The following is a 21,561-nucleotide window of genomic DNA, read 5'->3' as shown; positions in this document are numbered from 1 at the left end:
GGATGCACAGAGGCGGGAGTGTGCTGGGCGCACAGCCGACGCGGGTGAGGTGGTGGTGGTGGGGGGGGAAGGGAGGGCTCGGGGAGGAGTCGGTTCCAGCGGGGCACGAAGGCAGATGTGTGCATAGGGAAGACGGAGACTCCATCGCGGTGACCACTCTGGATCGTAGAACTGCCGCTCTCTCTGTTTCTCTGGCGCAACTGCTCTTCCTAATCTGTTCCAGCGGTGCTCGATGGGTTGTCATGCGTACACCCGCTATTCTCTAGAAGTGTGAGCGCACCGTGCACTCTACTCACCGATCGGTGCCGGTTTCTCGTTCTTGAGCTCGTACCCTTTCTGGTTGCGCTCCACGTGCTCTCTTGGCATAGCATCTTTTATCTTCCTATTGTTTCTCTTGCTCGTGGTGTGTTGTGTCGTGTGGCCATAGATGTTCTGATCGTCATAACGGTGTGTGGAGGCGAGCTATCAGCCCCTTGTCCCCGCTGTGCTTGCCTCCTCTCTCTCTCTCTCTCTCGTGTTTGCTAATGTGTAATGCGCGTCATGTGCAACGCTCTCTCTTTTTGTTTTGCTGTTGTGCAATATTAAACTGTGAAAGACGATCCAGGTCCTTCTCAGCGCAACCACCACAGGCCAAGAACCATCAAAGCCCCCCTCCCTCCAGACATCCACACGCAACCACAAAAAGAAGCACGCGCAGAAACGAAAACAACGTCATCGGAGTTCCTTTTCCCTGCGTGCACCCTTCGCACATTTTGCACTTGCTGTTGCCTCCCTGTATATATGCGCGCTCCGTACTCCTTGGGCTTGCACCCCAGGGGCGTCTGAAAGACACGGAAGGATGGCCGATGGAGACATCTGTGGCGAGTGAGTCTCACTCGAGCGGCTGTCCGGGTATGCGTGTTCCCTTCCTCTGCATTGTGAATTGCCTTCCTCTCTCCGCTTGCCCCCTTCTCTCCCTCTCTCTCTGGCGCTGATCGGAAACGAGTGGGCACGTTCATGGCATGTATTGGCCGATCGCTACACTTCGTTTCGTATGTGACGCACATTTTTCACTTTTACTTTTCGCTTTGTTTTTGTTGTTTTGCCGTCTCCCTTCTTCCCCAACTCATTATCTCTCTCTCCTTCATCACTTTGCACTACCAAGCGACTTGTTGTGCAGCTTTGTTACTGAGTGTATGCGCGGTGAATGCGAGTCCTTGGGCGCAGCCACATTCAACGGCCATAGTCGCGAATAGCCGTAGCGCACACCAACACGTACGTGGCATACGAATACAAGCACATGCATGAGCACGCACGCAGGCATCTCTAACGCGCTCTGAACCTCGGGTTTCTTTGTTTCTCTTTCGTGGTTCTCTGTTTCTCACACAGCTCATATAAAAGCCTCTGTACTCCTTTCACGGGTTTTTGTGAAAAGGGTGGTGAGTGTCGCGGTCCTTGTCCACAACAAGCGTTTTCTTAAATTGTCAGCATCTCCTCTTCCTTCTTCTTCACGTTCTTCTTACGTGCGCCGCCTGCTCCGTCACTGTAGCAGTACTGCAGGGGGAGCCAAAAGAGAAGTTTTTTTCTTTTTTCGGCACAAACACGTGCAGAGGATCCCATATTACCGTTACGTGGCCTTTGGTGTATCGTTACTCTCCCCCCAGCCTTCTTATTGCTTGCTCTCTTTTTTTCGCCGGTAATTTCTTTTATGATCCGCGGGCCCGCCTTGTTGTCGTTTTTTTTTCCCGTGTGCTTTGCCTGGCCGTGTGGTTCTGTTCAGGTGGCGGGAGCGAGAGGCGCTAGAGCGGAGGAAGGACAGAGCAGGCGCCTTCGTTGTGTGGGGATCTCTGTGCTTGTGCGGTTTTTCGTGCACTTTGTTTGGGCATCGTCACACGACAGCATGCGAGACACGAGCTCAGGTTCTTCAGTTATGTTTTGTTTTTCGCCGCTTGCTCACCTCCTTTTCTCTGTACGCGTGCCGCCGCCTTCGAGATCCGAGGATTAGCGACGTGTGACGGGCCAAGGGCGGGAAAGACACGCGAACACACACCAGCCTCTCCCACATTTTTCGAAATGCATGTATGGCACTCTCGTGCCTCGGCCGTGCGGTCGATTCGCCTCTGCATCATGTTCGCCGCGTACGGCGTTTTTCTCGCCGCGACGCTCGGTGCAAACGGAAACTCCTTCGCCAAAGACCCCTCGCAGATGACGGAGAAGGAGCTGGCGAACGAGAACCGAAAGCAGACGAAGCGCGTCTACAGCTTGCTCGATCACTCGCTACGAATTTGCATGTACGCCTTTCTGTCCGCGGTCTTTGCCGGACTGACCCTGGGCGTCATGTGCGCCAACACCTTTACCCTCGAGATCATCGCCGAAAGTGGGCCGACACCGGATTGCAAGTACGCCGCAACCTTGCTGCCACTGCGCAAGCAAGGGCACAAGACGCTCTCGACCCTCATCATATGCAACATGCTGTGCAATGTCCTCATCGTGCAGGAGTTCAACGATGTCTTCGATGTGGTGGAGGCCATCCGTACTCGGGGCACGAGCACGCACATGGTGGACGACAAAGGCTCAGGTATTTGGAAGTTCATCTTGAGTACATTAGTCATTGTACTTTTTGCCGAGATTTTGCCCATGTCGATCTGCCGCTCCAAGTATTCCCTTCGTGTCGCTGCGGCGGGCTCCGTTTTCGTGAACGTTGCGATGATCCTCACGTACCCGCTGTCAGCCACGCTGGGTTGGTTCCTCGACGTTGTGGTGGGCAGCGAGGAGACGGGGCAGCTGTACGACAAGAAGGAACTGCGCAAGCTGATGGTAATGCACTACGAACGCGAAGGTGACGATAACGCGCACATGGCCAAGTCCGAGCTGAAGCTGCTGCTTGCCGCCATGGATTTCCATGAGCGCAAGGTGCGCGATATCATGACGCCGATCGAGAAGGCGACGTGCGTCCGCGGCACCGACCTCATCACGCCGGACTTTTTGGAGATGCTGTGGAAGTCGGGCCGCTCGCGAGTGCCGGTCGAGTCGGCGCCTGGCGTGTTCGAAAGCATCCTTGTTGTCAAGGACCTGATGACGGTGAACACGTCCTTGGAGTTTTCGCCGCTGACGGTGGAGCAGGTGGTCAAAGCGAAGGACCGCCTGTTCGCGATGGTGTGCGCCACCATGTCGCTGCCGTCGATGCTCAAGTTCTTTCTGGAAGCACAGACGCATATGGCGGTCGTCTTCGAGGAGGACGCGAACATCATCGGCGCCGCGATCCCGGCGATTATGACCGACTTCGAGGCGTGGCGGATGGAATCCTCAGGGCTGCGCGGCTTTGCAGCGACGCACCTGAAATGTGTCGGGATTGTCACAATGGAGGACGTTGTGGAGGAGTTGCTGGCGTCCGAGATCTACGACGAGTACGACAGCTATGACCCGGTAGAGCGCGAGCCGCGGTACGCCGCCGTCGATATCCCCGGCAACGACTGCTACCCCAACACCCTACACTTACCGAGCGAGCCCGAAACGCCGCCGCGCGTCAACTTCTACTCGTACTTCACCCACCCCACCGAGAGCATTCCGCTAACAGACTCCCAGGTCTGGGCAGTCGCGTACTACCTCAACCGCACGGTTCCTTGCTTCTACAGCTGGCAGCCACCGTACATCAAGCTGCTACTGGACGAGTGCAAAGATCTGCAGCTGTGCGCCATTACCCTCAGCCAGCAGAACGGCACACCGGATATGCTTTTGAGCACGTCACCTGACCAGATGCATGACAGCCACAGCACGTCAAGTTCCCAGACGGGCGGTGTGCAGGGGGCGCTGTCACCGTCGCAGTTCTTCTTCAAGGGCGGCCACGCCCAGTTCCTCAACGCCGTGAACGACCCATCGCACATTTTGTACTCACGCGGCATCCGCTCCGACCGCCTACTCCTCGTTCTAGGCGGTTGCGTGGAGCTGCTCGTCGGCTCCGAGGCGTTCCGCTCGAAGCTGCAGAGCTTCAACTACATCGGCGAAGAGGCCCTCACGACGCCGTTCTTTGTGCCGGACTACAGCGCTGCTGTGATCACAGCGGCACGTGTATACAGCATCCCAAAGGTGCTTTTCGAGAAGTACCAATACTACCAGTTCGCTAACCGTCAACGCAGCAGCAACGTGCGCATCCTCAGCCCTGGCTTGCCGACCTTGCTGCGCTCTTCCGCACCTCGTCAAGGTATGGGCACGATGACCAGCAGCGAGCGTGATAGCCTCCTCGGTCACCGTACGGATAGCGCGCAAGCACTACAGAGAAGACAGTACGGCACTGCGAGCAAGAATACGTCGTAACGCGGGGTGCATCCGATAGGAGAAAGAGGGAGAGGCTGACCCAATGCAGGCGGCGAGTGCCGAGGCAATCGAGAGGGAGAGGCCTGTGCGTTTCTGTTGTGGTCTTGGGAAGCAGGGCTTTGCATGGAGATATACCTTGTTATGTGGTGTCCGATGTTTGGGGCTAGGTGATTGCAGCACGTCTCGTCTCTCCGCAGGTCCTATCTGCGCCTCCTCCTCATCGCCCTCGCGGGGTGGGCCGACTTTCGCTTGAAGGAGAGAAGCTCAAGCGCTAGTGTGGGTAGAGTAGCCCAATTCTGCGTAGAAGACAATATAGGTGGGGGCGGGGACAAGATGACATCAGTCAGCTCGTGAGTTGCCAAGTCGCGAACTCAAGGGGTGAAGGAGAGATAATGAAATGCCTCCAGCAACTCCCCCGAACGCAAAACAACCCACTTGGGGAGGAATACCGAACGAAAAAAAAAACAGTGTCGGCGGTGCCGTGACATCCGATGCCGTAACGTCAAGGATAAGCAGAGGCAGTCGGGGCGCACGGGCAGCGTACGTCTCCGACAGCCGAACCATGTCTCGGGAGCGTGGGAACGGCAGATACCATAGCCGTGTGAGATACCCGCGGCGTTCCAACAATCACGGCCTCTCCGCCTCTTGGCACTTCCGCTTTGTTTCTTTTTACTGCCGGGGAGCAACCAGGGGTGGCGATTATCCGCGCTGTTTGTCGTTGGAAGACCTGCGCCCCGTCTCTCGTTCTTGCTCTTTCTCTGTGACATATGTCCATGTGTTTCTTTCCTCTTCATGTTGTCCCGGCTGCTCGGCTACACTAGCCATAGAAGCCCGTGCGCGTGTTCCATTGAACCACGAGTAGGTCAAGAGAGAGACGCGTACAACACTAGTTCATCTGCCTCTGCTCTACTAGAGCTGTTCCACGGCACCGGATCAACCAACACTGTTTGGCTTCGGTCAGCCCACTGCAATTCCACTGCGCACCGCACACGCGGGGTCCGCGATTGCTCTCGGCATCGCCGCAACGTAGCAAAGGCGGAAAAGAAATGTTTCGTTAAAGGGTAGGTGCATCCTCATATTTGGCGAATCGCCCACACGGCGTTTAGTGAGCTGGTGCAATCGTGGTCATGACCGCACGTCTCTTCGGCACAGCGCTAGCCCGGGCCCTCTCCGCCGCCGCAAGGAGTCCGCCAGCCATCTCCGAGGGCCAGCTGCATGCTGCGTGGCTTCCCCGCAGAGTGAGTGCTAAGCCCTGATACCACGCACTGGGGTGGCCGGCAGCATGAGGGCATACTCTCGGACCAAGGAAAAGGCAACGACATGCCTTGTGGTGAATCTATCGTGTGCCACAGGACGCCTCTGTGTGTTGACGCCCACACCTGCTCCGAATGTGTACCCCTCTATGCGTGATAGTCAAAGCCGTCGCACGCGCTCTTTCTCACTTACTCTGCGTACCAAGAGCTGCACAGCGTTGTCATGGGCAAGCGCAACATGCAACAAGTGCCCCGACGACAACTGGCAGCCTTCCTCACCTCTCCTCGTCCTATTTCACATCTGCCGCCTCTCTGATGTTTTGTCCTTCGCTTTTGTGCGCGTCTGCTGCACAAGAGGCCCGCCTCCACTCGACCCTCTCACCGATCTGTTAGCTTTCGTTGTGGTGTTACTCACACGTGAGCGTACTTGTGTTCACGCCCACACGTGGTCGACGAACCGGCGGCTCCCTCTTCGCTGTTTCTCAGTGCGTGCCGCACGCCCCGTACAGGCTGAGCGTTTCGTCGTTTGCTCCAATATATATATATATATGTATATATGTATATATGTATATATATATATATATATTTTGTGTCTCCTTCGCTCGCTCTTCGAGAGTCTCTCGTACACCGGTTGTCGTGTGCTTTCCGCTCATTCTGGCGCAGCGGGCGTGGGTGCGTGTGCGTACCTGACAAGACCGGCAAGGCGGCTTCTATACATTCTTGCTTGGGTGTCTTCCGTCTTGGGCCTCTTGCGTGCAGCTCTCCTTCTCGCGCTGTGACCTAATTCAGCTCATTCTCCACGCTCTCCTTTCTTTTCGTGCTGCTCGGCTTGCTCTCATCGACTCCGTCGCGCCACACCGGGATGCCAATGCAGCCGCCGTTTTTTACGGCGGCGAAAAGCAGTTCGCCATGGCTGCTTGCACTCGCCTTAGGGCTGCTTGACCACGTCGCGATAGAGGCCGCCGCGAGTGAGAACGAAGCTAGCGGCTACGCGGCATGGCCGAAATGGGTCCTCATCTTGTTTTGTATCACCACGGTGCTGCTCTCCGCCATGTACTGCGGTCTCACGATCGGGCTGCTTGGGATGGAGACCATCTATCTTGAAATCATAGCTGATGCGGGGCAGGAGCCTGACCGCACCTACGCGCGCAAGATTCTGCCGGTACGCATGCTGGGCCACGAGCTCTTGGCGACGTTGCTCGTGGGCAACATGCTGACTCTGGTGCTGACCTCTCAGCTCGTCGCTGCAATTGTGGGTGGCAGTGAGCTCGTGAACTTCATCTTGGGTACACTGGTGGTGCTCATCTTTGGTGAGATCATCCCCATGAGCTTCTGCAACAAGCAGAACAACGCACTGTGGGCTGGCGCAAAGAGTCTGCAAGCGCTGAAGGTCTCGTTATTTGTGCTGTGGCCCATCGCGAAGCCGCTGGGGATGATGCTGGACTGGATGGTAGGACACGAGGCAGGGCAGATATACGACCGCCAGGAGCTGAAGAAGCTCATCCGCATGCACTGCGAGAAGTTCTCGGACAAGTCGGGCATCGACACGGACCAGGTGCGCATGATGCTGAGCGTGATGGACACGAACGAGGTCACAGCAGATGCGGCCATGACACCGATGGGGAAGGCCGTCATGTTAGAGGCGAGCACCCCGCTCGACACAGCGCTCGAGCGTCGCTTGTGGGAGTACGGTATCTCGCGCGTGCCGGTATACGAACGGTCACGCGACAATGTGATTGGTGTGCTCTACGTGAAGGACCTCATCGACAATTCCTATCTCGGCCACAAAAGCGACATGACAGTGCGTGATTTCGTGGCGCAACACCCGCGCGACATGTTAGTGGTGAAGGCGGACACCCTTCTGCAGGAGATGCTGTACATCTTCGAGCACTATCACACGCAGCTTCTCTTTGTGGAGCCGACAGACACCGCTACCGCGGACAAGCGGCGCGGTCGTGCCGGAATCACGGCCTCCAACAGCAGAGACGCGTCACCTTACAGCGCATACCACGTGCACCAGGGCAGCAAGCGTGCTGCACCTGCACAGCGCACGCCGAAGACCATTAACCCTATGGCGCTCCTTTCGAATGCGATGGAGCCGAGTTCTTTCATCGGCCTTGTGACACTTGAGGACGTTATCGAGACGCTCATCGCATCGGAGATTTACGATGAGGACGAGTACTTGAGTGACAAGAAGCTGCTGTTGGACGCGGAGGCCTTCGACGAGTCCACGATTGAGCCGCCTCTGACGCGGCCGCCGCGGGTGAACTTCTACTCGTACGGCGTGCGATCCAAGCTGGAGGATCAAGGTCTTTCTGACGATCAGCTTTGGGCACTCGCCTACTACCTCACCCGGACCTATGTGTACTTTGCAACGTGGAATGTTGCTCATGTCAAGTTTCTGCTGCAGCAGATCGGCGACTTGGTGGTGGACGTCGACGACCAGGTCAGTGACGGTGAGAAAAGCAAGAGCACACCTCTCTGTGGAATCGCAGCTGCGTTGCCGGACCTCTCCACGGCCGATCCAGCGCGAGTGCTCTACAGAGCCGGGCAGCCGAGCAGCACTTTCACGCTGGTACTGAGTGGCGGCGTCGAGGTGACCATCGGCCGCGAAAAGATACGAACGGAGTTGCGTTCCTTCTCCGACCTTGGCGCCGATGTTCTCTTGTCAGGCGCGCCTTTTTTGCCAGACTACACGGCCGTGGTGTCGCGCACCAGCCGTCTCATCCGCATCACACATGCTGATGTGGTGATGGTCGAGAAGAAGCTCAACGAGCACCGTGCACGACAGCCTCAGAAGCCGCTGTTTCTGACGCCCACCTCAGGGGCTGGGGCAGCGGCGGCGGTGACAGTTCCTCCAGCATGCGCGCCACACAGGAAAGCGAAGGAGCGGATGCGAGGCGAAGCCAAGCGTGTGGCGATCGAGTAGACACTCAACTGCGTTCTAGAGCTCAGCTGCGGATGGTGAGCGAGAGTTTGGCAGCAGGCAGAGGAATGGAGGGGTTACATAGACTAGCCTTCCGCTATTGGGATGTCGAACCATGCACTATCATGAGACCCCTGCGTTCTTGAATGACGGGACCGGTTGCATTCCGCTTGCTCCGCCGCGCTTTATATCCGCAACTGTGCCTGGGTTTTGCACGCATTGGTGTGTAACGTCGCCTACCGTTACATCTCATTTCCGTGTTATTATTTTTTTCAAAGGCTGCGGCGACATAGTGCACTCTTCATTTTCTGCTTCTCCTACGCAGTTACTCCATTGATTCTGGGGGAGGGGAGGCAGGCTACTGTAGTGTTGGTCTGAGCGAGGGCGTGCTCGCAGTGAGACTGTCTGCTGTGGCTGATCTGAGCTGATATATTTTTGTCTTGCTGTCGCTGTGGTTCCCCACGTGTGGATGCGGGCGTGCTCGGTCTCATTTCGGTTGAGGGGGTTTTAGAGCCAGCACGGTGCTGACGCTCTCTGCTTCAATGATACTCTGTGTTGATCACGCCCCGCCCCTTCTCCAACACTCAAGCAAACAAGCATAACAGATGGCCCGGCCGCTCCTTGCCACACCCGCGTCTTTCCCAGGCATGCGTTGTGTGCGCCGGGACACCGGCAGCACTAGAATCGACGGCAAGACCGTTTTTTTTTTCGTGAATGCGGAGAGTATATCGCGATGAGGGATGGTGCAGGGGTGTACCTGATGCCCTCTCGCCTCCCCCCCCTCTTCACTGTCTGCGTCGACTCTTGGCGCATCCTTGCGGCCCTCTATCCTCACTGACCCATTCTTGCAAGGCCACCACCGTCCGCACATCACGTCGCTGCCCCTCCCCCCCCCCCCCCCCGCCCTCGCCGTCCTCTCCCTCACAAAAAAAGACTCTCCTTATAATATCGATAGGGCATTCTACCGCCTGCCTTCCTCTCCACCGTGCTCGCACGTTGTATTCATGGACACGGAGGAGGGCGAATTTATCATCTGCGGCAACGGCGGCTCGCCCGAGGATGCGGCTTTCGACGCTGTTGTCGGTGTCATCGAGGATTTTATGATTTCCTTCGACCCCGAGCAGGTGTGGCAGTCGTTGCCACCCCTGCACACCGTCTCGGGCGATCATGATCAGCATACCGTGTACACATCCTTCTTGGAGAAAGTAGATCAGGAACTTGACGCGCACGTGCTCGCTTCGTGTCCAGAGTATAAATCAATTGAGCAAGTTGTTACGCTCCTGCAGAAACGTCACGAGGACATCACGGAGGAGGTATGGTCGTTCGTGAGTGAAGGCTGCTTCGACTACGAAGCGTTTATGGAGCAATGGAAAAAAAAGCGGCCATAGACACTCTCGAGTCACGTCTCATTTCTTGCTCATTGCATCTTGAGCGTAGCGTGCACCCCTGCCCTTGCTCAAGTAGCACCGCCACAGACCTAGCGGCGATGCGCGCCAATGACACAGAGAGAGAGAGGCGCAACGCCTGTCTTTCCGAGTACCACGAGGAGAACGAAAGAAAGCATCCGCCAACGGTTCACTACTGCACGGAGCTGAGGGTGCCCGTGCAGTGTGTGTTTCGACCTGTCTGCACTTCGTCATCTGTCACCGTGCGCCACAACTGTGCGGAGAGCCTCGTCCGCAGCATCTCATCGTCGCTGGCGTTGCCTTCATGACGGCGAGTGGCACGAGAATTAAGCGCTGACAGAACCCCCTTTTCTCTCTCGCTGCGTCTCGGACTCCGTTGTCGTATCTGCCGTCACTCTATCTTTCTGTTTCGCTCGCACGTGTTTTGGGCTCTCCGTCTCTCATAGATATTCCCCACTTCTTCGGCGTTTTATGCGTCCTTGCTACACGGTTTGCGTGTGTGCATGCTGGGATGCGCACGCCTCGTAGCCCCGAGCGCGCTCCTGCTAGGTGATCAGATGGATAGGTAGCACCATTACCATCGTTGTCGTGTGGTACTTGATGGTGTGCTTGAGCCGCCCTATCATATATATGCATATATATATGCATGTATCGAGAGTTTGTTCTGAGCATTAAGACACGGGACAGCGGCAACGGATCGTAGTGAGGCGGTGTACGACACAATCCAAGGCCGGCTTGTTTTCTTGCTGCCGTAGTTTTGCGTGCTCCGCGTCCTTCTCTGTTAGCGGACCCGCCGCACTTCTTCCCCGCACCTCTACGTGATATCTGCGAAGAGCGAGAGAGGGAGAGAGGGTCACACTCGGCACAGCCGTCCGCTACCACACACCTGCTTTTACTTTTTTTCTATTTTTCCCACACCTTTGCTCTCCCTTCGACTCCCTCTCTTCATCGAGAATTCCACCATTACAGCCACAGCAACACACCACCACAGCCCTTGCCATGACTGGTCTCTCTTGCTGACTATTCCGCTTTACTTTTGCGGCCACTGTTTTGCTCTGCTCATCGCGCATCGGCCATCCGCCATTCCTGAGACGGAGGTGCCATCGAGCATATATATATATATGTATATATATATATGTGTGTGTGTGTGTATACGTATATGGAAAGTGTATGTGTACGTGTAGACGTACGAAGCACACGCCTTCTGCTCCGTTCCTTGCTTTTTTTTTGTCATTATTTTTTTTTTTGGGGGGGTAGGTCTTCGGTCGCTCTTTGATGCTCACGGACACCTGCATCTTACCAGCGAGCTGAGGCCGAACATCTTCTCTCGTGAGCCGTCAGCGGGACGGTGCATCGTCACATGTGTGCATCGGTGTATACGCACTGAGCTGCAAAGAGGCACCTCGCCTGTTCACCCTCCCTCTTTACATTTTGAGCCCTGCTCCTGGTACTGCCGGATCAGACACTTTTTTCTTGTGTCCGGTGCAGCCGCTGCCACTCCTCGGCGTGGCGAACGAATCCACACCGAAAAATGGACACAAAGGCGGCTCAGCGTAGTGCCTACAGCTTCTTCGACAGCTACAGGTACCTATGGGGCCCGCAGCGTCCGCAGAGAACAGCGGAGGAGATGGAGCGACTGCGCGGCAGCGTTGATGCTCCTGCCGCGGAGGTGCTAAGCTTTATATCCTTTGAGGACCGCGTTGCTATCCGGTCTCTCTTCTATGTTGTTGTCGACGACACGAACCTGCGGAACCTTCTCGATGGTCTTCTTCTGCCGCCGCCATACACCTTCCCTGATCTTCATCAGAAGCGATGGACGCAGGAGGACGTTCGGGCTTTGTGCGTGGTGCTGAATCCCTCGCTTGACTGGGTCGTCGTGAATGTGCCCTTCAACCTTGCACTGCGGCTCGGCTCCTACGACGCACGACTTCGGGCAGCAGCGCGGCGGCTCTCCTGGATTTTGTCGATCCCATTTTCCCTCGTGGAGCGCGAGGAGAACTCGCTCGCGCAGGTACACATGACCGTGAGCCGCGACGCCGCCGCCGAGCAGGCTGACGTGGCACGGCAGGAGGGGTTACTAAAGAGCAAAGAGCAGCAAAAACGAAGTCTGATGCGTGCTGCGACTATCGGCGGCTTTTCCGTCCTGGGCGGCGCGGCCCTTCTCGTGACGGGCGGGCTGGCCGCACCAGTTGTGGGGCCTGCGTACGCCGCACTCGTGAGTGCCACGGCAACGACTCTGGGCGTGATCGGAGCGGTGGGTGGTGCCGTGCTCGGCACCGGGGCTTTGGCAACCGTCTTTGCGACCATCGTCGGCGCCGCTACCCACGCCGCGGCTCTCGCCTCCGTCGTTACACCGATGTTGACGGCCGCCAACATGACCGCTATCTTTGGCGTGACGGGCGCCTCGCTAGGCGGCTACAAGGCGTTTCGCCGCACGACGGATTCCGACATCTTCATGCTACGCTCCGTGGACGAGATCGAGGCGTTTGAAACGGCAGCGGCGCCGACAGCGGCGTTGGCGACGACAGCGGAAGAAGAGGAGGCTGATCTGAATAAGGAGGTGGTGCACCGCCTTGCGTGCTCGCAGCAGACTGTGGAGAAAGGCAGCGGCACTGCTGGCACGTCCTGGGACCTCTCCGTGGTACTCGAGGACAACTCGAAGCCCGGCGTCGTCGTCCCGTCGCACACGAGGATGATCACCATGTCGCACGTCAGAAATCTTTCGCTGCTCCAGAAGCGTCGCCGCCACGTCGTCTTCGCTGTGGAGAACAACCTTGACGGCTTTCAGCTGCGCCTCAAAGCTATCAAGCTGATTTCTGGCGTGTGGGCAATGGCGCCGCCGGCCGTCATTGCACCGGCGCGTGCGGGTGTGTTCGCATGCGTGAATCGGTTTGCGCACCCCACCGGCACCGGCTTCATCATCTGCTACATGGCCACGCCGTCGCCTGGCACCGCCAACTTGACCTCGCTGCGGATCTGGGTGCGTGCGGAGCGCGACTTCTTCGGCGCCTGGGCACTTTCTGCGGCGTGCGAGAAGACCGATCTGGAGTTCGACCCGATGGCGGCCGAGAACTGGATGGAGGGGCACCTGGCGGGCTCCGACTTTACGCGGCGGCAGTGGGGAGTGGTGCTTGAGATGCACGTGGAGCCGTACACATACCTAAAGCTGTACCCAGCGAGCGCCGGAGAGGCGGCGCAGGCGCGCAAGGTGACGTTTCCGAAGGAGGAGTTGCCTCAGCGGCAGCTGGAGTACGGGCAGAAGGTGAAGCAGCGGCGGAAGCTGGGCGTGTCGCTTGTGAATTGCTCCTCGCACGACGTCTTCACGCGCGACGCGGGCATGATAAGCGGCGAGCAGTGGCCCGAGACGCCCTCGCCGATTGGCGTGTACCCTGCTGAGGCGTCGCTGACGTACTTCACCAATAGCGAGTGGAGCCTTGCAGGGGCGGAGGGCTACTACATTGTGGAGGTGGTGAACCGAAGCAGCAGGCCCGTCACGCCGCGCTTCTACGTTCGAGCGAATTTCGCGGTTAGCTCTCTCAACAACGTAAACGTGGCCTTTGCCTCCGCCTACAACCTTTCGGAGCTGACGCGCCAGTCCTTAACTCCCGCCACGCCGAGCAGGGCACAGTTTTCGGTGGATCTGCCGCCGGGGATTTTCTTCTCTCTGACTTGCGTCGTCGACGTGGCGCACTATGCGGTACAGCTTGTGTTCCAGGACTTTGTGGAGCGGCTCGGTAGTGCCGGCGTGCCGGCCACAGAGAAGATGACGCTCGCCATCGGGGTGAGTGGCTACTCGGCTATCTTCGACCCACGTCGACCGGTGCGAGATCAGCAGGTGTGTCTGTGGCAGTCGGTGCTGCGCCGCAGCGAGCTGCTCGGGTCAACGGAGTCGTACGTGCTGCAGTGGGAGGACGACATGCTCATGAAGTTTGGGGAGACGATCCATGTGAACCTCGAAATTGCTGACACGTTGATGATGAAGGCTGTGAGCACCGCGACCGAGAACACGCTCATGCAAGGCGCCCTCTTTACCGGTCTCCACGCCTTGTCGTCTCTTGTGCACGCCTTTAAGCTGCCACTCTTTGCTGTGTGGGCGACTAGCGTGATCGACAACACCTTCGCGACGCTGTCGAACCGTTCTGCTTACACCGGCAAGGACTTGGCAGTCGCGTTGCTCGACAAGCAGCGCGGCAACCGCCCGGTGACGTTGGTCGGCTTCAGCTTCGGTTCTCTCGTGATTGTAGAGTGCCTGCGAGAGCTGGAGAGGGTGGAGGCCTACGGTGTAGTTGAAAACGTCTATCTGCTGGGCTGCACGTGCAGCTCCGACCCTGGGCTGTGGCATTGCTTGCGCCGTGTCGTCGCGGGACGCCTCGTCAACGTCTACACACGCGAGGACTGGACGCTGTGGATGATGTACCGGCTGAATAAGACAGACCTGAAACCGATGGCCGGCATCAACCCCGTCAACGTACCCGGCGTCGAGAACGTGGATGTGACGCCGCTAGTTTCAGCGCACGGGGACTTCGCGGTGAAGCTGCTGCCGGTGCTGAGTGCTATTCCACCCGAGCCCACCTCGACAACATGGAGCCCGCGACAGCACCACGGGTCGCCGGGCGTGACGGTGCCTGTGAGGAACTGCCGCGAGACGGTAGCGGCGGTTTGCAAGTCACTTCACTCGTACATTAAGGCCACAACCTACGTCGCCGTGGGGGTGAAAAACTGCGTCGTCTCGGACATTCCGCACTATGAGCCTCAGGTGGAGCTGCTCACGGTGCAGGTCTACGGCTGCTTCTTCGACTTTGTGCCACCGCCGCTGACGGACATCGGTATGGCCTCCGTGGCGGGTTTACTCGGGGACACCGAAAAGCCGATGGGTGCCGTCGTTGCGTACCGGATGCGACTACCTCCGTCGTCGCCGCAAGACCTGGTGGTCGCGCTGTACCTCTGCAGCAGCGCCAAAGGGGATTTGCAGGTGTGCGCGCAGCCGAACCTGGTGGGGCGGTGGTCTTGCGCTGCAGAGACGCAGGAGCAGGCGTACCAGCGGCTCTGCGCCATCACAGCAGAGACGTGCCAAACGCTCGACGACGTCAAGCGAATGTGCTGCACCCACGGCGCCGAGTGGGAGCTGAGCAGCGGCGCAACACACACACAGTCGATTCTGGTGCCCGTTCCGAACACGTTCGACGATGCCCACCAAACGGCGATCGTTCGGCTGGCGCTAGAGCGGCTGGACAGCGCCGGCGTTACGGTGACGTGGCTCGCGCTGCTGACCAGAGCAAGCACCCACCTGCAGCAAGAGACATTCGATGAAACACAGTTCAAGACTGCCGTGGCCGCCATCGGCACTCACCACCCACACCACCAGGGCGACGGCAACGGGATGCCGTTGCCTGTGGTGGCAGAGACGTGTAGCACCGACAACCTGCAGCAGCGACTGCACTCCCTCGCGGCGCAGCTGCAGGATCCTGCCAAGCACCCGTCCAACACGGCACCATTTGTCCTCGTCAACTGCGGAACGTTGCCGCTTTACTTTTCGGAGACCTTCCATAACGCCGCCAAAGTCGCCGCTGTACCGGACGTGCCGTCCTGCATATGGTCGATGCCGCAGTGGCGGCGGTTTCCACCGCCGGAGATTCCGCCCAGATCTTTCGCTGTCGCGCTGCTGACGTTGCACGACGCTGAGCCTGGAACGCACCCCGCGGCGCCGCCGGTGCGGTACGAGACAAACAATGGCCAATGTGCCTTTGACGTGGAGTTTTCTGACAAGATATTCACCAACGGCGGCGCCCAAGGAGGTGCCGACCTGGCAGCTGCTGTGCATTGTACTCCCGTGGAAGGCAGACCTTACCGTGGGGAGGTCACTCTTTCCAGCACGACAATCCAAGCAACGCCGTTCATCATCATCATGATGGTGCCTCGCACTGCCGCAGATGCCGCCGTAGACGTAGAAGACGCTCAAGACACAGTTGAATCTCGCCTGCGCGCGCATGGCTGGTATGTCATGTAGGCCGCTGTACGGGGCATTTCCTTTATTGCTGAACGTGGCGCACCGTGCTATGGTGCTGCTTGACTGGCGACCTTCTCATTGTGGGGGTGTGACGGCGAGACTGCATGATGGAGAAAGGGAAACAAACAGTGTACGTGTGTGTGTGCGCGCGCGCCTGTTTGCCAGTTGGCAGCCAACGACGTGATCAACTGCTTTGTGCGATGGTCCGCGCTTGGGAGCAGTGCCGGAGGATGTGTGTCTTCCTGCAGCCTTTTCATTGTGCTGCACAGAACTCGAGCGGGAGGAAGCTCTGCTACCGACTAGTCCCGTCGCGTGTCGCTGTAGGTGTACGTCTTTGTTACCCCCTCCCTCTCTTCATCTCTCTCTCTCTCTCTCTGTCAGGGTCTCCTAGGGCAGCTCCTGGTGTCTCACTGCGCTTCCACCACCACCCTCCCCCCCCCACACACACACACCCACACCCAATGAGCGTTTTCTTCTTTTTATAGGCAGTGATTTCCCCAGTTCCGCGGCTGCGTTCGTGTATTCATCATGAGCCTCCTTGTGTGCAGCGAGGACTGCAGCCTCGCCGAGTTTTCGCAAAAACACCAGCTGAACCCGCATACCCTGTGGCTCCCGCTGAGGGCGGCCCTTCCGTCACGTGCAGGTGCCAAGTCCCATGTCGCGGTTGATCCTCGCACGCCCATCGCGCTGCTGGAGACCGCCACGGACACCCTCCTCCTCGACAAACGCGCCATCTGCGTCAAGCTGCACGTCGCGAACGCTGTCAGATGTGAGGAGACGACCGTCGTGGTCGACCCTGCAGCGGTACCCCCGGGCTGCGAGGTGTTTGTGCGCTGGAGTAGACCAGGTGGTAAAAAGCTGCGGGCCAACACGCTAGTGCTTCACTACGACGTGGAGAATGCAACCAACGCCTCGGCTCGCAGCGCCGTCAGCGGGCTAAAGCGGAGTCGTGTGGACGACAACGACAGCAGCGTGGGCGCGTCCTCGTTGGCAGGGTCGCTTCAGGGAAAGCAGAGCAGACTCTCTCTGGTTCAGCAGAGCACGGAAGATCTCCAGCGCCGTTTCAGCGCCGCAGTCGGCGCGCTAGGTGGCCAGCTCAGTCCCCGTTCTACGCAGATTCTGCAGTCTACGCTGGCCAGCATGCGCTACCGCCAGAGCCAGCCGCCGCTGCATTTTGTGCTGCCGTCCGACGCGACAGTGCTGGAAGCGGCGGGTGTCAGGTGGGCCAGGTCGAACCGGCGCATCTTATCCCGCGTTTTCCGCTCCATCACCTCAGGAGAGAGGTCAGAGGCGTCCAAGTACAGCGACGGCTCGCGCCAGCTGCGGTTCTACTTTATCGAAGACGTGCTACTGCGCCGAACACGCGAGTGGAGGGCGGCGGCGGCGCGGCGCCACGTCGACGAAGATGGCAAAACAGGAAAGGGTACGCCACCGGAGGAGGTGGAGCTCTTGCTCAAGGATGAAGTTCTGGCGGACATGAACACCTTCGCTGAGCGCGGCGGCCGCATCGTCTTCTTCGAGCACTACCCGGTGCTGCACCACGGCAGTCGCTACACGGTGGAGCAGACGTTGGCACCGGTGGTGCGGTTGTGTCGCACGGGGTGCCCTCACCTTACCGTAACGGTCGTTCTTTCCGCCATGTCTTGTGTAACTGCGGCTCAAAAGGGAGGGCTGGAGCTGTCCCTGGTGCTTCCACAGACCGGTCTGCTGACGTTCTTCATTTCAGAGCTGAATACGTCGCTCTTGCCAGACCCCAAGACGGCAGCTGTGGTCGGGGCCAGCGATCGGGGCTCCGAATTTCTCAACAAGCTGCACGCCGAGTTTGCATGCAACGCGTCGCTGACCTACGTGGACGAGAAGGAGCTGCGGCGCCAGCGGTTGTAGTGTACCCGTCTTGTGCTAGCAAATGAAGAGGGACATTCTCTCTCCGCTGATGGGCGAGCGCTATGTGAACACCTCTGCGCGCCGTTGCAGCCGATCGCAAGGATCTGCTGATCAAGAAGTACCGTTTCCTCTTCTTTATCGACACAACGTGCCGTAATGTGTGCGCACACAGACGCAGAGAATAGATGAAACAAGCAGTAGCACAGTGCACCTCTCCAGCAGTTGAGCTTCGCGTGCACCTCTCTCACTGCGTCTGCTGTGTTGATCATCTCACCCTCTCCCCCCTCCCTCCCGTCCGTTCTGTGGCCATGGTGTCCCTGGGCATGTGCTGCTCGCATGCGTCTCGCTCTCTCACACAATGTCCTTCTTTGACTGTTCATGCTTCCCACCTTTTTCCTCCATGCCTTCCTTACTCTCCCGGTGCCATTGGTTGTGACGGACACGCGCGATACGTGGACAGGGGCACGCTATCTTACCTTGGTATTCTCTGTGGGCCAACCCCCTCCTCCTCCTCCTCCTCCTCCCGTGTGAGAGTGAGCCCTCTGTAAAACAGTCGTCTCTGTCTCGTTTTGTGTTGGTTTGTTCTCTCTTTGCGTTTCCATCTGCGTTGTTGACGCACCCCGGCCGTCCTTCTCGGCCCAACACTTGGACGGTGGGCACCGCGGATCTGCCGGCTGTGGCGCGCTTCCTGCACGCTGCGGTTGCACAGCGGGCGCTATTTTGTCTGTACCCTTCGCCTTTTGTCAAGACCTCTGTCTCTCTTTTGACCCTCGTCTATGGCTGGGCAGCGCCGCCAGGGATGCGGCGCTCTCATATGACCCCAATTATGGTTGCGCTGCTCCTGCTGCTTGCCAGCGTCGCCTCGTCGGTGTCCGTGGTAACGACAGAGGGCGGTCTGGCAGTGGATGCGATCGGCTACCCAAACAATGTGGTGCGACTGACTGCGAAGCCGGCGGACAAGTGGACGTATCAGCCCGATGGCATCATCCTGCCACACGCTGTGGCATTACAGGTTACCAAAGGAGCTAACGACGCGCAGTGGAGCATCCCACACGGGGAGTGCGTGCTGACGGTTAGCATGGCGCCTCCGCATGTGCGCTTCGTGTTTTCGTGCCACGCGAACTCACTCGTAGAGGCAACCGCATTCGCCGACGCGATGGCGGCGCCGGAGGTCAACTTTACATTTCCTGCTGCACAGACAATGTACGGCCTGGCCGAACACGCAGCGGACCTGCCGCTGCGAGGGGGGAGCGTGTACGAAATGTACAACACGGACACCTTTCAGTACTCGGTAAACAGTACCGAGGCGCTCTACGGCTCCATCCCCTTTATCATGGCGTACGCGCCGCAGTCCACTTGCGGCGTTCTCTTTCTCAACCCGTCTGAAACCAATGTAGGCGTCGGTGCCGACAGCGCGGCACCGTCATGTCAATGGAAGCCCGAGGTCGGTGCGATCGACATCTTTTTCCTGCCGGGCCCCACTCCGGCGAAGGTCCAGCAGCAGCACGCGGCTCTCACTGGAGCGACGGTGATGCCACCCTACTTCAGTCTGGGACTGCACCAGTGCCGCTGGAACTACTTGAACCTGAAGGACTGCCTCTCCGTGGACGAGGGCTTCGACACTCATAACATGCCCTACGACGTGCTGTGGCTCGACATCGAGCACACGGACAAGAAGAAGTACTTCACGTGGGACCCCTACACCTTCCCTGACCCTAAGGCCCTGACGGACGCCCTGGCGTCCAAGGGTCGAAAGTTGGTCACTGTCAGGGACCCGCACGTGAAGCGCGACGAGGGGTATTACATACACAATGAGGCTCAGAAGGGTGGCTACTACGTCAAGGACGCCTCTGGGGAGGACTACGTGGGTAAATGCTGGCCGGGGAGCAGCTCGTGGCCGGACTTCCTCAACACACGCACGCGCGACTGGTACTCGCAGTTCTTCCACGATGACCGCTACCCGGGCGGCAGCCGCGACATCCACACCTGGGTGGACATGAACGAGCCGTCAGTGTTCGGTGGCGAGAGGGGCACCATGCCCAAGATGGCGGTGCACAGCCTGGACAATGGTCAGACGGTTGAGCATCGCTTTGTGCACAACGCCTACAGCTTTTACTCGGTCCAGGCCGCCCACAAAGGAATGCTCGAGGCCGGCGGCCCCAACGCGGCGCCCGAGCGTCCTTTCATCCTCACGCGAAGCTTCTTTTCTGGGTCGCAGCGGTATGCGGCGATGTGGACGGGCGACAATATGGCCCGCTGGGACCACCTAGAGAACAGCATACCGGAGCTGCTCTCCCTGTCCATCTCAAACTACCCCTTCTGCGGCTGCGACATTGGTGGCTTCTTCTTCGACCCCGAGGAGGAGTTGTTTGTGCGGTGGATGCAGGCCGGTGTCTTTGTGCCTTTTTACCGCGCCCACGCCAACCTCGATACAAAGCGTCGCGAGCCGTGGACGTTCTCGACTGAGGCCCAGTCCCTTGTTCGAATCGCCTTGGCGCTGCGGTACGCCCTGTTGCCGTACCTCTACACTACTTTCTACCACGCGCACACCGAGGGCAACACCATCATGCGCCCTCTCTTCTACGAATTCCCTGGGCAGTCGGAGTTGCGCGAGGTGCAGAACACTTACCTCTTCGGCCCCTCCATTCTAGTGCAGCCAGTAGTGAAGCCGGGCGTGACGGAAGTAACGGTGCCGCTGCCCAAGGAAGTGCTGTGGTACAACTACTTCTCGGGCGAGCTGGCAGTCGGACCGCACACAATGCCAGTGGGCAAAGATACGATACCGATGTTTCTGCGTGGTGGTCACGTTGTCCCAATGAAGTTGCGGCTTCGCCGCAGCAGCTTTGCAGCGCGCCTGGACCCTTTCACGCTTTTCGTGGCTCTCAACGCGCAGGGCAACAGCTACGGGGATCTCTACATCGATGATGGTACCACATACGATTATACAAAGGGCGCCTTTGTGCACCGCGCGTTCTCCTACTCAAATCAGGTGCTCCAGAACAGCGCCTACCCGGACTTCCCGGCGACCGCAGGGCTTTACAACGCCGCCAATACCGTCGAGCGTGTTGTGATCTACGGCTACGTCGGCAAGGTCAGCAAGGTGGTCTTGAGCACGCGCGTGGACGAGACGGAGGTGGTGACCCCGCTCGAGTTCGAGCAGCTGGGGCAGACTGTGGTTGTACGCAAGCCCAGCGTCCTCGTGGCGGCCGACTGGATTATCTCGTTTGAGAATGAATAAGCATCTCAGCGCTTCGATAAGCAGCCAACGTTGATAGCCTAGTGCGGCTGTTGGTGTTGTTGTACATGAGGGTGCCTAGGCGCCGAATGAGGGAGGTGAAAGCAGATCTGTAGAGTCCTTCTCTATCGCCATGCGTACGAGGAGGAATGGCAGTATGCATGCTCACCTCCCCACCCTGTTCTCTTAACTATATCTGTGCACCTCAGCTTCTCTGCCCTGCATTCTTTCGAGCGACGCGCACCGATGTCCCGCCTCTCCTTTTGCGCCACGACCGTGCTAAATACGCGCACATGCTGTTCGGGGAGAATGGCAATGCGTGGTTCCTGACAAGGGGGGGGAGGGGTGCGAGAGCTACAGAGCGAGGCGTAGAGCAGCCGTGAAGCGCACATTGTGTGCGACAAGAGAGAAATCGCTTCTATCGCTATGAGTCTACATAAAGGAAGATGATCATCTGGTTGTTTTCAGCGCTCTGTTGCAGTCAGGTGTAAAACGTTAGGAGCGAAAGGCATCACACTCTTCGTTGTGCAACCTGCAACAGATGGCGAGGCACACTA

The 21,561-nt window shown here is 58.4% G+C and overlaps 6 protein-coding genes across 6 annotated transcripts; all 6 read left to right on the top strand.

Annotated features, from left to right (window-relative positions):
* Nucleotides 1-2,052: 2,052 nt before the first annotated feature.
* On the top strand, nucleotides 2,053-4,293 carry LMJF_18_0140 (conserved hypothetical protein; the record flags this gene model as incomplete). The annotated part of the gene is made up of 1 exon (XM_001682368.1): nucleotides 2,053-4,293. One exon carries the CDS (start codon nucleotides 2,053-2,055, stop codon nucleotides 4,291-4,293), a length of 2,241 nt encoding a protein of 746 aa, XP_001682420.1.
* Nucleotides 4,294-6,408: 2,115 nt separating this feature from the next.
* Nucleotides 6,409-8,475, top strand: LMJF_18_0130 (conserved hypothetical protein; the record flags this gene model as incomplete). The annotated part of the gene is made up of 1 exon (XM_001682367.1): nucleotides 6,409-8,475. One exon carries the CDS (start codon nucleotides 6,409-6,411, stop codon nucleotides 8,473-8,475), a length of 2,067 nt encoding a protein of 688 aa, XP_001682419.1.
* A 1,001-nt stretch (nucleotides 8,476-9,476) lies between these two features.
* LMJF_18_0120 (conserved hypothetical protein) lies at nucleotides 9,477-9,860 on the top strand (the record flags this gene model as incomplete). Its single annotated transcript, XM_001682366.1, has 1 exon — nucleotides 9,477-9,860. The coding sequence occupies one exon, from the start codon at nucleotides 9,477-9,479 to the stop codon at nucleotides 9,858-9,860; it is 384 nt and encodes a 127-aa protein (XP_001682418.1).
* Nucleotides 9,861-11,409: 1,549 nt separating this feature from the next.
* Nucleotides 11,410-15,885, top strand: LMJF_18_0110 (conserved hypothetical protein; the record flags this gene model as incomplete). Its single annotated transcript, XM_001682365.1, has 1 exon — nucleotides 11,410-15,885. One exon carries the CDS (start codon nucleotides 11,410-11,412, stop codon nucleotides 15,883-15,885), a length of 4,476 nt encoding a protein of 1,491 aa, XP_001682417.1.
* A 528-nt stretch (nucleotides 15,886-16,413) lies between these two features.
* LMJF_18_0100 (conserved hypothetical protein) lies at nucleotides 16,414-17,769 on the top strand (the record flags this gene model as incomplete). The annotated part of the gene is made up of 1 exon (XM_001682364.1): nucleotides 16,414-17,769. One exon carries the CDS (start codon nucleotides 16,414-16,416, stop codon nucleotides 17,767-17,769), a length of 1,356 nt encoding a protein of 451 aa, XP_001682416.1.
* A 799-nt stretch (nucleotides 17,770-18,568) lies between these two features.
* On the top strand, nucleotides 18,569-21,007 carry LMJF_18_0090 (putative alpha glucosidase II subunit; the record flags this gene model as incomplete). Its single annotated transcript, XM_001682363.1, has 1 exon — nucleotides 18,569-21,007. The coding sequence occupies one exon, from the start codon at nucleotides 18,569-18,571 to the stop codon at nucleotides 21,005-21,007; it is 2,439 nt and encodes an 812-aa protein (XP_001682415.1).
* Between the last annotated feature and the right edge of the window lie 554 nt (nucleotides 21,008-21,561).

The sequence above is a fragment of the Leishmania major genome, chromosome 18 (genome assembly GCF_000002725.2).
Source record: "Leishmania major strain Friedlin complete genome, chromosome 18".
Taxonomy (NCBI): Eukaryota; Euglenozoa; class Kinetoplastea; order Trypanosomatida; family Trypanosomatidae; genus Leishmania; species Leishmania major.
The sequence above is the reverse complement of the archived record's forward strand: the minus strand, read 5'-3'. Positions and strand labels throughout refer to the sequence as shown.